We start from the raw sequence: 14,212 nt of genomic DNA on the forward strand, positions 1-14,212 counted from the left end.
AGAGTTACGTGAAGGATGGCAGCAGGGAACTCGTCGCCTTTGCTTGTATTCACGGACGTATCAGATAAGGTTTCTCCCGATGTGCGATGCGTGGATCGCAATGTGCGATTCTTTGATCACCGCTGCCGAGTCTTCTCTCTCTCTCTCTCTCTCTCTCTCTCTCGCTTTCAACAGCAATGGTAGAGAAGGAGGATGATACATATTATCCGGAAGCTTCACTGATGTCGAAGATACGTAATACAAGAATGATATGTCATCCTTACGTAGAAGATGACAAATCCATAATCCTTAGTGTAGAAGAAACTTGGCCATAATCTTTCGAAACGTGTAACACTGCAACACTTCGATTTCAAGAAGCTTGACTGTGAGAAAAGTCCTAATTCTAATCACCCTTTACACCAACAAGACAGGCCTCAAATTTCCAACGCAAACCCTACGTTTCAAAGACACTGACTTTGACAGAGTCCACCCTCGATCCGATCTCAGCTTTTATGGTTTTCCGATCCCAAAGGAAGGGAAGGAATGCAAGCATAGCACCATTAATACTCGATGGAGTAGTTGAGTGCTCTCACCTCTTCATCCCTCGACGAGGAGGTACTAAACAACATTGTTACCTTCTTCCTTCGTTTGATGAAGACAGGCCTCTCTCTCTCTCTCGCTCGCTCGCTCGTGACACAAGACTGGCACTAGATCGGCATGTTCGGTGCACAAAATGCGGCGACAAGAGCAGTGGATAGATTAAATGAATCTACCAGGAAAGGATATGAATTATCCCACGCCATTGGAGCGTCACTGTCCCAATTGCGATGCCATCCGAGTGTCCGGTGAAGTCGTTTTATCCATATCCGCTCTCCAGGATAAGGTAAGAATTTACTGCACCTAAACGTGGAAAGGTCAATTCGATCAGAGCCGTCCGTATCCGTCATCGACGGTCGCAGTGGACGCTAGGGAACCCGCGAGCGCGAGATCTCGGGACGGTCCGATCGACACGTGGGACGCGGACGGCTGCCCGCGGGGACCAGCTGAGTCACGCGTCGAACGGATAACGCATTCCCATCCGCCCGGGGACACGCGGCGGCATCTGGAACGTGGAGCAGGCGTCTGTCGAGTGCGGCCGTACGATGGTTGGCGACGCGTCGTGATTCGACGACGACGCCGCGCGCGGGAGGGAGCAGCTGCGGTTCCGTGCGTCCCGCGGAGCGCCTATAAATGGAGGCCGCCTCGCAACGAGATCGGTCCTCCGAGGCGCCTCATCCATCCCCACCCCTCCTCCTTTGTCTCTTGCTTGGGTTTCCGCTGCATCCCCGAGCGTGCCATCATGTGTGGGATACTGGCAGTCTTGGGTTGCTCCGATGAGTCGCAGGCCAAAAGGGTTCGAGTTCTCGAGCTCTCTCGCAGGCAATCATCCCCACCTTCTCCACCCTCTCTTTCTTTCTGCTTAATCCATGATTCATCCATGCGTCCACCGTTTGCTTGGTTTTGCTGTTGCCCCGTTCTCTGTTCTTGCTTTATCGGACAAAGTTCTCATAGGCATCCTCATGAAGAATCATGAACTAAGTGGAACAATGAAAGCGATGCCAAAATTTCGACTTTCGGTTTGTGTTTGTGCTATTTATGTAACGAAAATGACCCCAAAAAAGAATCTTTTTGATCCATGATCGATGTCTAAAACCTTTAGATAAACAGGGGAGAAGGTTTTTGCTTGTTTCGACAAGAACGTAAACCTGCCTAAAGACTTTTAAACTTTGATGGATGATCGGAGTCCAGTAGTTGATATGAATGAATGAACGAATGTTCAAAAGGAGTGATCTTGTTCGTCTTTGGAGACAGGTTAAAGCATCGCGGACCAGATTGGAGTGGGCTGCACCAGTATGGAGATTGCTATCTGACGCATCAGAGACTGGCCATCGTCGATCCTGCTTCCGGTGACCAGCCCCTGTACAATGAAGACAAATCCATCGTTGTTACGGTACTGAATGATTCTAACCCTTCGTTGCTTCAATTTCTCGTTCGATCGTCGCATAACCACAAATAATATCCAACACAAATTTGACAATAAGGATCAAAGTCGTGGAGGAATTAAGAACTTTTGGACCCAATAAAACTGGTGATGTCCGGCCAAATTGGTGAGAGACAGGCTGGAAAAGGATACGTATGGACCTCAAGGTTCCACGATTAAGGCTGACCAACCTCTTGTTCCACAAATGTTCTCCGGACTCATTTTCTTAACTCTCGTTTCTTTGCACGACTTATGCGAATATAACTTATATCTGGTAAAATTCTTTGCCGATAGATCTTCACGAAAGAAAAATTAGTATGCATTAATATGCTTCCTCGAGTTGTTCTTCGTGCTTCGTTCACTGATGAAAGGGAGTTTAATTGTTTGACGCATAGGTGAATGGAGAAATCTACAACCATGAAGAACTGAGGAAACGGTTTCCTCATCACAAGTTTAGGACTGGGAGTGACTGTGAAGTAATCGCTCATCTGGTAAACAAGTTTTTTGGTCTGATCTTTCCATCTCCATCATGAGAACGTAATAAGCGGCACAAACTACTTCAGATTGTTGACTTGTTTCTATGATCCACAGTACGAGGAACATGGCGAAGGATTCGTGGATATGCTGGATGGCATCTTCTCGTTTGTGCTGCTGGACACTCGCGACAACAGCTTCATCGCTGCCCGAGATGCCATCGGAGTTACTCCTCTTTACATCGGCTGGGGACTCGACGGTACGTGATAAGAATACTGTAAATTGTTCTACGGATTCTAAGCTTTGTTCTGAATCTGCTGTTGGTACTGCAGGTTCTGTTTGGATATCATCGGAGATGAAAGGTCTGAACGACGACTGCGAACACTTTGAGGTCTTCCCTCCCGGGCACTTGTACTCCAGCAAAGAAGGCAGCTACAAGAGATGGTACAACCCGCCGTGGTACTCGGAGGCGATTCCATCGGTGCCATATGATCCCCTTGTTTTGAGGGAGGCATTTGAGAAGGTAAAGACTGCATGCGGATGTGCTTTTGCTGTCTCGGGTAACTGAGTAGTTCCTTTCTCTCACTTGTGCAGGCTGTCATCAAAAGGCTGATGACCGATGTCCCATTTGGAGTTCTGCTTTCTGGTGGACTCGATTCGTCACTGGTTGCTGCTGTGACTTCTCGTCACTTGGCAGGAACAAAAGCTGCAGAGCAGTGGGGGACTCAACTCCATTCCTTCTGCGTTGGCTTGGAGGTCGGCAACCTGTGCTCATCCTACGATCCTTGCGGTCAAAAAAGAAAAGAATTCATGCGGATATATGTTCTTTTTTGTTGCAGGGATCACCGGACTTGAAGGCAGCAAAGGAGGTTGCTGACTACCTGGGAACCGTTCACCATGAGTTCCACTTCACCGTTCAGGTACTCTGGAAGCTCTTTTTGCCGAGAAGACGGACGGACCATAAATGTAGCTGATGAGTCTGTGTGTTTTCCAGGACGGTATCGATGCGATCGAGGATGTGATCTACCACATCGAGACGTATGATGTTACCACGATCAGAGCTAGCACACCGATGTTCCTTATGTCTCGTAAGATCAAGGCACTGGGAGTGAAGATGGTGATCTCAGGGGAGGGGTCGGATGAACTCTTCGGAGGCTATTTGTACTTCCACAAGGCACCGAACAAGGAAGAATTCCACGGAGAAACATGTCGTAAGGTATGCAAACTATCGGTGGTGGTGTTGATCGGAAGGTCCCGAGAGACCTCATCATCTTGTCCGAATCCAATTATGTCCACAGGTAAAAGCCCTGCACCAGTATGATTGCCTAAGAGCCAACAAGGCAACATCGGCATGGGGACTGGAATCTCGCGTGCCCTTCTTGGATAAGGAATTCATCGATGTCGCCATGAGCATTGATCCTGAATGGAAAATGGTACGTTAAATAGATTATCTGCGGTGCCAAGAGAAATGAAGTCTGTCGCTTGCTGACGTGATGTGTTCATGATCAGATCAAGCCTGATCTTGGTCGGATCGAGAAGTGGGTACTGAGGAAGGCTTTTGATGATGAGGAGAACCCCTACCTGCCAAAGGTTTTCGTCCACCGATTCTTTTCATTTACTGCGGCAAGAAGAGAGTTTTCTGAAGGATTTCGTCCTCCTTGTCTCTGCAGCACATCCTTTATAGGCAGAAGGAGCAGTTCAGTGATGGTGTTGGCTACAGCTGGATCGATGGCCTCAAGTCCCACGCGGCAGAACATGTAAGTAACTTTGTCGTCCATTTAATCTCCTTCTTTCTCGATGGAGCGAGAGAGAGAGAGAGAGAGAGAGAGCTCGCGATGACAGACGGCGTCGATCTTGTTCAGGTGTCGGGCAAAATGATGCAGAACGCGAAGCACATATACCCACACAACACGCCAACCACGAAGGAAGCCTACTACTACAGGATGATCTTTGAAAGGTTCTTCCCGCAGGTAGAATCATATGCTCTTTTAATTGCCGTGATAGAGCCGTCGGTCAAGCATTCGTCGGTAAGATGTGAGAATTCTGTGACGGTGTTGCAGAACTCTGCGAGGCTGACGATCCCTGGCGGACCAAGCGTGGCATGCAGCACGGCCAAGGCGATCGAGTGGGACGCGCAGTGGTCGAAGAACCTCGACCCCTCGGGCAGAGCTGCTCTGGGCGTCCATGTTTCGGCGTACGATCCCGCCGCCGTGCCGTCTTCTCTCACGACCGGCACGAGCCCCGCCATGCTCGTCAACAAGAAGCAGAGGGTGATGGAAGCGAAAGCGCCGGAGCTCACCATAAGTTCCTGAGGAGCCCTGTAGCTGCGGCTCAGTGACTTGTTAGATCGAGAGGTAATATTAGTAAGTAGCTACTGGTGGTCGAACACCTTGTATACGTCGAATAAAGTGGATGGCACTGTCAGGCCTTCATTCCACAAACATGTTTTCATGTGCTCGGCTTTCTTTGTTCGTTGCCGGGTCGATTACGATGAACATCGCATGGTGCTACTACACCTTTGTCCAAATCTCTGGGTTTCCTTTGATCCTTGGAAGTGATCTAAAGAAGGCAGCATAATATACAAAGAGAGGTAGTAGGTCACAGAATTCATTGGATATTAAGGCAATTTATATTTTACATGATGGAAGTGAACTGTGCAACAAGTTTATCATGCATATATGTAGGAAGCTAAAAATAATTGAGTTCCAGATTCAATCCACTAGTCTGTCTGTTCATCATACAGCTGAATCAAGCAAGCAGATTTTTTTTCTACATGGAAGAAGAATTAAACATTTATTAGACAGAGATCTGGTTTTATTTACATATAAAAAAAAAACACTACTCCAAAGCAGCCTGACCTAACAAGTTCATCAAATTTTAAAGGTACAAGAGGATTGATGATAAATAGATGTCACATCTATATACATAAAGAAAGCACAATAGGAATAGTCCTGCAACATGATTGCTCACATGCACAAATCTGTATAAGAAAGGGACTACCACTGGTTTGATTTGAAAATCTAGGTTGTGTTGTTTGATCCTCTATGAACACATAACATAGATAAAGACATTATACTTGAATCAGATTTATGCCAAGAAACAGGTACATGTTTCACATCCATAGTAAATTACATGCTGGAAACAAGATAAATCTTAGAAAAATCTGAAGCCTCTATGCCTCATTAGAGGCATTACCTTTGGCAGCCTGTTCCAGCTCCTCCTCGGATATAATCAAAGGCGGCACCAGCCTAACTACGTTCCCTTTTCCAGCTGTGAGCACCAGAAGGCCGGCATTTCGACAGGCATCGACGACAGGAGAAGCTTGGATGTCCAGCTCAATTCCCGCGATCAGCCCAAATCCACGACGTGCAGGTTCCCTCCCAGTTTATTAACAAGTAGTTCCTTCAAATAGTGTCTCTTCCTAGTTACACTGGCCAAGAAACTGCGCTCCTGTATTTTACCCAATACTGCAAGGGCTGTGTGACAAACTAGTGGTCCACCAGCAAAAGTGCTCCCATGGTCTCCAGCGCTTATGGCGGCAGCAACCCTTTCAGTGGTCAGGACGACACCGATCTGTCACGATCTTAGCTGGTTTTGCCTAAGGCGTACGGTACCCTCGCGCGTCCGTCCGCAAAGGTCAGCCTCCCCGAAGCCTCCCATTGTCCCTTAGGACCAACAAAAGAGAGAACGGGTTAAAGAGAACGCCTCAATCGGGATCCACAAGCAAACATGTCCGAAAAACACTTCATAGACAATGCAAATTACAAACAGACTTTACAAGCTCTGAATAGTGGCACAACAAAAGGGTAAAATGGTCCATTACAGACCGAAAAGCTCTCGAACGTGTCCACATGACACAACCTTTATTTACAAGCCTAAAGAGGCCACCAACCCAACTAAAATGGGACTATTAAGCCTTCGGCCGCCCCTTTACATTCTGTACAAGGCATGAACATGCCAAAAGACAACGGACAGACATAAGCATTACATCCAACATCTTGTTTAGAAGTTTGTCCGTTACATTCTCCCCCACTTATCCCTTCGACGTCCTCGTCGAAGCCTTTGTGAACACTGCAACTCTTCGCCTTTGCTGAGTCTTCAATCTTCCGCTCCAGCTGCAATGCGCCTCCTGGCTCCCAGCTGCTCTCCGCTGCTGTTTCTGAGTAGTCGAACCTTTGATCCGCCATGCTGCTTCAACTCGCCAATGACTCTGACTCTGGTGTGGGGTTGGCTGAGTTGTATTGATCCTCGTTGATTCCTGCGGATCCACCAAATGAAGGAAAAGACCATCCTTAGTGCGCCAGTCTCTCAAAATTTCCACATGCTGCTTGAACTGGGTGGATGCTTGTTGGAGCTTTAACGAGCATCGCCTCGCAAACTTCTGAAGTTTTGGGTCCTTCCTCCATAAAATCTGCTCATTGACTCTTCTTTCACTTAGTTGTCACATCCAAGTAGGTTCGCATCACTTCCGCTTTCGATTGGCATTTCGTTGGGAAATGAGGCGGACAATCTACTCTCAGTAGCACTGATCACCGTTGGTGAGGATTTGACAACTATTATCTTCCATTCTCTTCGAAGGGTCTTTGAACTTGTGCAGAGCTCCTCTGCTGGATAGATAAGAGAATTGGGGTACTCGGTTTCGCCCATTCTCTTAAGAGTTGAGAAGGCAAAGGTTACTTGACTTCGCCCGCCTCCTCGAGGTTGTACTTCATGCATCGAGCTGGTTACTGGCCTTCGCCTGCTCTTTGCTCACACTTCTGAAGCACTTGAAGTGTTTGCACTCCTTGCGTTGAGTTAGCTACTGTGATTCACCTTCTCAATGCCATTGAACTTCTGGAATGCAGGAAGTTTTCACCCCAACTTGGAGTAATTCTCTGATAGATGAGGTCGCCTCTGGGATTGTACCGTCTTCTCCATCAACCCTGCCGCCTACTCCACTGAGTAGCAAACGTACAGCACCGCGTACTGCCTGCTTCGTTCCTTGGTCGTGCACTCTTGCATGACCCGAAGTCCTTCACTTATGGCTATCTTGATGAGAAACTTGTTGACACCGGTCTTACGAAGTTTCTTGGCCTCTGCCCTTCAGCCTTGTCTCGGTACTTGGAGATTGCCTCTGCATGCTCCACCTCCTCGGCCCCTTTCACGACCAAGCGCTCTCCCTCCGTGAGAGCAAGGGATCAATGACTTGCACGGAAGTCCCGCCTCTGCGGTACCATGGCGCTGCCATGCCCATGGCCCTACTATCCGTCGCCTCGCCTCTGTATCCCTTTCCTTCACAATCAGTAGAGATGTCTCCGTGGCACTCCTCTGAGTCCACCTCCATTCTAACTGATGCTTGATTTTGGGTAGCTAAGTCCCTCTGGACTCGTCGTCGCTTCCTCGCCCCTTTCGACCTCCTGCTTCAACACCTCTGTGTTCTCCAAGCAGTCTGTTTGGTCGATGGAAAGACAGACTGCAACTCCCATGCATGGCCTCTGCCATCACATTGTAGGGTTTGCACCGATTCTGTTCTCCTTAGCTTCCTTGGTAGCAACGTTCGCTTACTCGACCTTGTCCTCTAACTTGTCGGGCTCCCTTAAGCGAATATGAGCTCTGGAGCAGTCCAACTCTCCAGCTGCTTCGATCATACCTCTGCATGATCAAGTCCCTCTCATGGGACTCACTGGTACTTGCATTCGAACTTTTCCCTTGGTGGAACCCAGCCCCCATATGCTGATGACCAAGGTTTTCATCCGATGCAAAATTCGGTGCACGCCCGGAAGACCCGCCTCTGCGGTACCATGGCCTTCACTCCTTGAATCCATAGCCCTTCTTGCCGTCGTGTTGTTCACCAAAGCGGAGCTCCCAGTAGCTCCCGATCATACCTCCATATGATCTCATCCCTCACGGGACTATGTCGTGTGTGTCGCATTGCCACGAACTGTTCCACCACGATCCGCTGCACCATGTCGCCTCCTGGTGACATCTCCATTGCATTCTGATCCTTGTGGAATAAACTCGAATTGTGAACCCTCCATATGTGGCCTCTGCCAATACATCGCAGGGTCTCCTCCACCTTCGATTTTGTTCGCTCCTTTGGCAATCGACCTTCATCCACCCACTCTTGGGTCACACCTAGATGAAGCACCGCTCTAGGACAGTCCGTCGCCTAGTAGCTCCCGAAGTCCACCGACTTCAATGTAATTTGTGCACCATTGTCTGGATCCTGGGCCTCTGCCCCTACCAGCACAATCTCCACTGCGCACCGCTTCCTTCATAGCAACTCGAATGGCAACACTGTGGCATATTCTTCAAGAGTACCCGCCTCTGCGTCCTCTTGCCCCGTGCTAAGGCCTTCTGTACCCAACTTCGCCTCCGCAAATTGAGTCGCCTTAGTTCCTCCATCGAATGCTCCTCCGAGATAAGGTGCATGTGCCCCGAAGCTCCCTTCGTCTTTGGCACCATGCAAGATGAGTCCGCTCTGTCAGAATGAAGGACCCAGGGAACAGCATGATTCTACTCCTGCCTCTGCAAGAGTTCATGTCCTTGACCTCTGTCTAGGGAAAGCGCTGTGCCTCTGCTCCATGTTCCAACTTCTATGCTGGCTCCCTTCATGCGGCTTGGGTACTTCGCCAAGTTACACCCAAGTTGCTCCGCTCCTCGTTTCTGCATTGAGTCGATGGTGGCCCTCGCGCCCACCATTCCACGGGTCAGCCCTCCCTTGAGTCCGATCTCCATATCGACTCCAAGTGTGCCTCCATTTGAGTTGCTTTGGGTCGCTCCCCCACTTGATCTCGCAATGCATCCACCAATGCATTCTCTCAAGCGAGATCATGCGACGACTCCTCGCCGCTTGCTCAGTCCATCGAGCTTCGTGGAGTTGTTGTTTGTGAGGTACTCCTCCTCAACATATGAAGTCCGTCTCACATGATTCTCCCTCTGGAGAGCTGAGACTTATCCCTCCTGGATAACTGTCCTGTTGGAGCAACATCTCTCTTCGTTTCGGAGACCACCATCCCCTTGGACTACTCCGATCTGCTGAACAAACTGTGCATTGTTCTGCCTCTTGCAAACGCACTTACTAGATTGCGCCTCCACGTCAATACAGCCACCGCTGCACCCCTCAAGGCCTAGCAACATGCTGAACTCGTTGCACACTTCAGCCTCCTCCGGACGTATCCTTCGCATGTCGAAGAGAAAGTTTCAATGCTCCATGGCGCCGAGTCTCGACCGCCTTGGGATGGCCACGAACAATCCATCGTCCGCATACAAGCCCATGCATGAGTACCGAATTCTTCGAGTTAGCAATTCCCCTCACCTCTGTGAGCTTTGCACAACTCTTTCGGTCGCTGAGCAACTCATTCCACTTTGCATGGTCTCGTCCTTTGCCAAGCGCCTCGCTTGCCTTGAGCACCATCAAGTAAAGTTGTCAACGTTGAGCCGTAGCTCAAACTCAGCCATCCCAACCTTTGTGCGCTCCAAATTCTTCCAAGCTTGCCTGTTCTCGTGGTGCCTCTTGCGCGAAGGGTTGGTCATTCCTCTGAATGCCAATCTCAGATGCTCGCTCCTCTGAGCGACTCTTTTCCCTACATCTCCATGCCCGTTTTCCCTCAAACGGTCGCGCGTGTGCTGACTGCCCTCAACGCAACCCCGCTAGGTCCCCCACGTTTGCATGTCAAGTGTTTCTATGAGTGCTTGTCCCGCTCTGATACCACAATGTCACGACCTTAGCTGGTTTTGCCTAAGGCGTGCGGCACCCTCGCGCGTCCGTCCGCAAAGGTCAGCCTCCCCGAAGCCTCCCATTGTCCCTTAGGACCAACAAAAGAGAGAACGGGTTAAAGAGAACGCCTCAATCGGGATCCACAAGCAAACATGTCCGAAAAACACTTCATAGACAATGCAAATTACAAACAGACTTTACAAGCTCTGAATAGTGGCACAACAAAAGGGTAAAATGGTCCATTACAGACCGAAAAGCTCTCGAACGTGTCCACATGACACAACCTTTATTTACAAGCCTAAAGAGGCCACCAACCCAACTAAAATGGGACTATTAAGCCTTCGACCGCCCCTTTACATTCTGTACAAGGCATGAACATGCCAAAAGACAACGGACAGACATAAGCATTACATCCAACATCTTGTTTAGAAGTTTGTCCGTTACAGATCGGTAGACCACCAGCAAGAGGTTTGGCAATGGTCATCATATCAGGCATCACACCAAAGGCCTCATGAGCCACAGATGACCTGTTCGGCCCAATCCACGTTGTACCTGTGAGAAAAAAAAAAATAATTCAAACATGATAATGGGCTCAAGTCATAACAGTGTATGAAAGAATACCAAGGAGTATAAACAGAATTGAAAGAGAAAAAAGGAATACATAAATCAATCTCATGACCATATAAGGAGATAGTATTCAACTATTAACCAGGACCAATTAAATTCTTGAACCTCCAGAAGATGCAATTCTAATCCTTCAAAAGGCAGGAAACTCTCGGGATTGGTTCACCTCAAGATTTATGAAAAATAAGTTGAGATGTTGGACTACTAAGAGATGAATAATAGAACCAATTTAACACTAAATACAGTTCCAGGTGAGAGATGCAATCAAGTATACTGATATCCTCAAAAGGGTAGGCAACAAAAGTAGTAAACAATGCTGTTTTAGTTATATTAAAATACTGTGCCAAGAAGAGGATGGACAAAGAGGAAAGAGGACAAGATCATTTTGCATGATCAATGAATTCTAAGGATCAGGTCATTTGAGGTTCTAGCACTAGTATCTCCAACAGGACTGTTTTACAAGTCCTAATATCAATTACTGGAGTTTTCTCCAGTTTGACACGTACCAGAACTACATAGACACAAACAACACCAATGAGGATAGAGATTGCCAGACAACTTCAATGTTGACACATCGATCAAAATTTTTCAGGATAGAGGTAAATTGTGCAGCCGATAATTCAGCTTCTCTGCTTTTCTAATGACAATATGAGTCCCAAAATTGACAGTTGCGGTTGCAGGACGTCTGATTACATCTATGAACTACTTAGCTTAGCTTAATAGATCCAACCACAACAAATTTATAAATGGACACTAAAATTTCAAAAACAGAGAGTGATGGATACACCAAGCCAATCACATAATTTCGAAAAGAAAAGAACTAAGTATTCGTGTAAACAAAAAAGTAAGCTGCCTACCTCATCGAATACCAAGAGAGCTCCAGCATCATCACAGGGGCAGTGCGTAAAGCCAGTAGAAAGTCCTTTGTGGCACTATATATTCCACCTTCACCCTGTATAGGTTCAATAAAAACTGCTGCTGTCTTGCCATGTTGCATTGCTTTCTTGGCTTCCTCAAAATTTCCATATTCTATGAATTTGACCCCGGGCATGACAGGTTCAAAGGGTAACCTGTAGTGTTCTTTGCTTGTGAGGGCAACAGAACCCATTGTCCTTCCATGGAAACTATGAGTGAAAGCAATAAACTCTGTAGCAGGAAGTTTCTTATCAGGGTGTGAAAATCTTTGAAACTTCCTAGCAAATTTTATAGCTGCTTCATTTGCTTCCGTTCCAGAGTTTGCAACAGGAGGCGCTTTCCAAGAGTCACCTGCATTATCCATGCATATTGTCCACTGAACAAATAAACTACTGTGGAGTTTAGGACATAGTAAATTTTTTTATGCTTAAGTTACAAAATACGAGAAAAAAAAGGCTATGTAAAAGGATATTTAGGAACATAAACACAAAATTACATAGGGATTTCATGTTAAGAACATAAAAGAGCACCCAGAATACAAAGGAACTAAGAGTAACGATCACAGAATATAAGAAAAATAGTACAATAAGAAGAGGGATTATTTCTAAGAATAACACTCAGAAGAAAAATAGAGCGACTTTAGAGAAGGTTGTATGAATTACACAATGAACACCACAAATAATTGTTTCTTATCTTCCTATATAATAACACAAAAATAAATGACCTATACAAACCAAAACAAGTGCAAAAGAGGGTGCAGGTGGCGTGCAAATCGCTTAGTTTGTTGTCTTCTCTTCTTTATCCAGCTGCTTGACCACAATTAGCTGGGAAAGAGTTGAAATGCCATATTTTGTGATATCTGAATAAAGAACTTCGCTTGGTTCTCTCCATGTAAAGTAAAAAAACTCAACTCTTGGTGTTATATGCCTAATCCGAATAACCAAGAATAATGTGCCTCCAATCAACCAGCCTTGTAAGTTTCAACTTGTGTATCCCTCACAAGATATCATGGCAAGAATATGGTGACCCTTCAAGGGGTTCACAAAGATTAATCACTGGAAATAAAAGATCCTATACTCTTAAGAAAGATGATTGTAGAAGACAACCATATAGATAAATCAAATCTAGTTGATTACATCTAAAAAGAAAAGCATTCATATTTGAGGGTAATGATGTGTGAAATCCTTCCCACATATCACCATGTCAGGCAGGGAAACAATGCAATACCATACTAAAATATGGACAAGATAGAAAGACTATCAGAGCGTTGCACATAGTGCTGTGCCTTTGAGCATGACAGATAAATTAATGATCTTATAGCAAGAGATGGGAGAAGTAGGTCATAAATATAAGGTCCATGTCCAACAAAAGACGTCTTACATGAAGGTGAATTTATATATAGTTTATATTGTTCCATGTTTTCAACCCAGGTTACTGATAAGGGCTTTGTTTCCAATGCATATTGAGACCTCATTGTTCGTATTAAAACAGGTATTCCAGAACTGTTCTCATCACGTCTACAAACCTCTTATATGTGGTTGGTCCTTAATTCACGACAAGAACAAAACACCAACTTTCAAAAGTATGGAAAGACAAGAAAAGGATCCAAAGGACGCCCCTAGCATCTAATGCACAAACCCAAAGTGAACCCAATGCACCTAGTAATCAAGAAGCCAAAAAATTTCTTATACGTAAAAGCCAACAAGCTACAGCCATTCTTCACGACACAACACCATCCACTATCAGATGGCAGCAATCTCTAGTCTATGGATAGTCGCTAACGATTTGAATCGAATGAAAATTGCATTTCCAACTAACAAAATTCCAGCCTTACCTGAGGGATTGAGTAGTAGACGTTGCCGACATGGCTAAGCGTGTGAGCCTGCTCGATCATCGCATTCACCCAATCCGGATCACCATGCCCGAGGGAATACACCGCAATCCCGGCCGTCATGTCCGGGTACTCCTTCCCGTCCACATCGTAGAGTTCGCATCCCTTGCCACTCTGGATCACCACCGGAGCTCGGGCATAGGTATCCACGAACACATTCTTTTCCAACTCCATCACTTTCCTCGACGCTGGCTCCGACGATGCTACCGCGTTCTGCTGTGCGTCCGACACCAGGCATGATGAAGCCTTCGGAAGTTGAGCTCGACATGCGAATCTCTTCCGTCTGTCCAGCTTAAAAAGGCGAGGGACATCAGTTGCAGGGGAAACGAGAGGGACGACCGATGCCTCGAGAGAATTCATGGTTCTGCCCGAGGTTGGGCAGATAGGTAGGGCGGTATCGGTCGAACGATTAGATTTGTCTGACGATTTCGGATCAGCCGAGGAACGTAATTGGACCTGAAGGCTGGGGAAGAAGGGAGAGCAAGTGGAGCAACGCGTCGAGGGCTACCGTAGAGATTAGGGTATTGATGGGAAATGGTGGCCGAGCGTTTGGGGAGTTCTGTGAGCGCCCGAACGACGGATGAATATTTGTATCTATTTTAAAATTATA

General features: G+C 46.9%; 1 protein-coding gene and 1 pseudogene across 1 annotated transcript; one reads left to right on the plus strand and one right to left on the minus strand.

Annotated features, from left to right (window-relative positions):
* Positions 1–1,243: 1,243 nt before the first annotated feature.
* Positions 1,244–5,000, plus strand: LOC135637565 (asparagine synthetase [glutamine-hydrolyzing]). Its single transcript, XM_065150150.1, has 13 exons — positions 1,244–1,398; positions 1,831–1,969; positions 2,395–2,490; positions 2,591–2,732; positions 2,806–2,996; positions 3,068–3,229; positions 3,313–3,393; positions 3,468–3,689; positions 3,772–3,906; positions 3,983–4,063; positions 4,144–4,230; positions 4,336–4,443; positions 4,534–5,000. The coding sequence occupies exons 1-13, from the start codon at positions 1,319–1,321 to the stop codon at positions 4,783–4,785; spliced, it is 1,776 nt and encodes a 591-aa protein (XP_065006222.1). The 5' UTR covers positions 1,244–1,318; the 3' UTR covers positions 4,786–5,000.
* A 639-nt stretch (positions 5,001–5,639) lies between these two features.
* LOC103986472 (acetylornithine aminotransferase, mitochondrial-like) lies at positions 5,640–14,168 on the minus strand (annotated as a pseudogene).
* Positions 14,169–14,212: the final 44 nt, after the last annotated feature.

This window comes from Musa acuminata, chromosome BXJ3-5 (genome assembly GCF_036884655.1).
Source record: "Musa acuminata AAA Group cultivar baxijiao chromosome BXJ3-5, Cavendish_Baxijiao_AAA, whole genome shotgun sequence".
In the NCBI taxonomy this organism is placed as follows: domain Eukaryota; kingdom Viridiplantae; phylum Streptophyta; class Magnoliopsida; order Zingiberales; family Musaceae; genus Musa; species Musa acuminata.

Bases quoted from the DNA above. Each gene is read 5' to 3' on its own strand.
- LOC135637565 (XM_065150150.1), top strand. From the start codon at position 1,319: ATGTGTGGGATACTGGCAGTCTTGGGTTGCTCCGATGAGTCGCAGGCC. The intron at 2,491-2,590 runs GTAAACAAGTTT...TATGATCCACAG, and splicing joins GTGAAGTAATCGCTCATCTG to TACGAGGAACATGGCGAAGG. The intron at 2,997-3,067 runs GTAAAGACTGCA...TCACTTGTGCAG, and splicing joins TGAGGGAGGCATTTGAGAAG to GCTGTCATCAAAAGGCTGAT.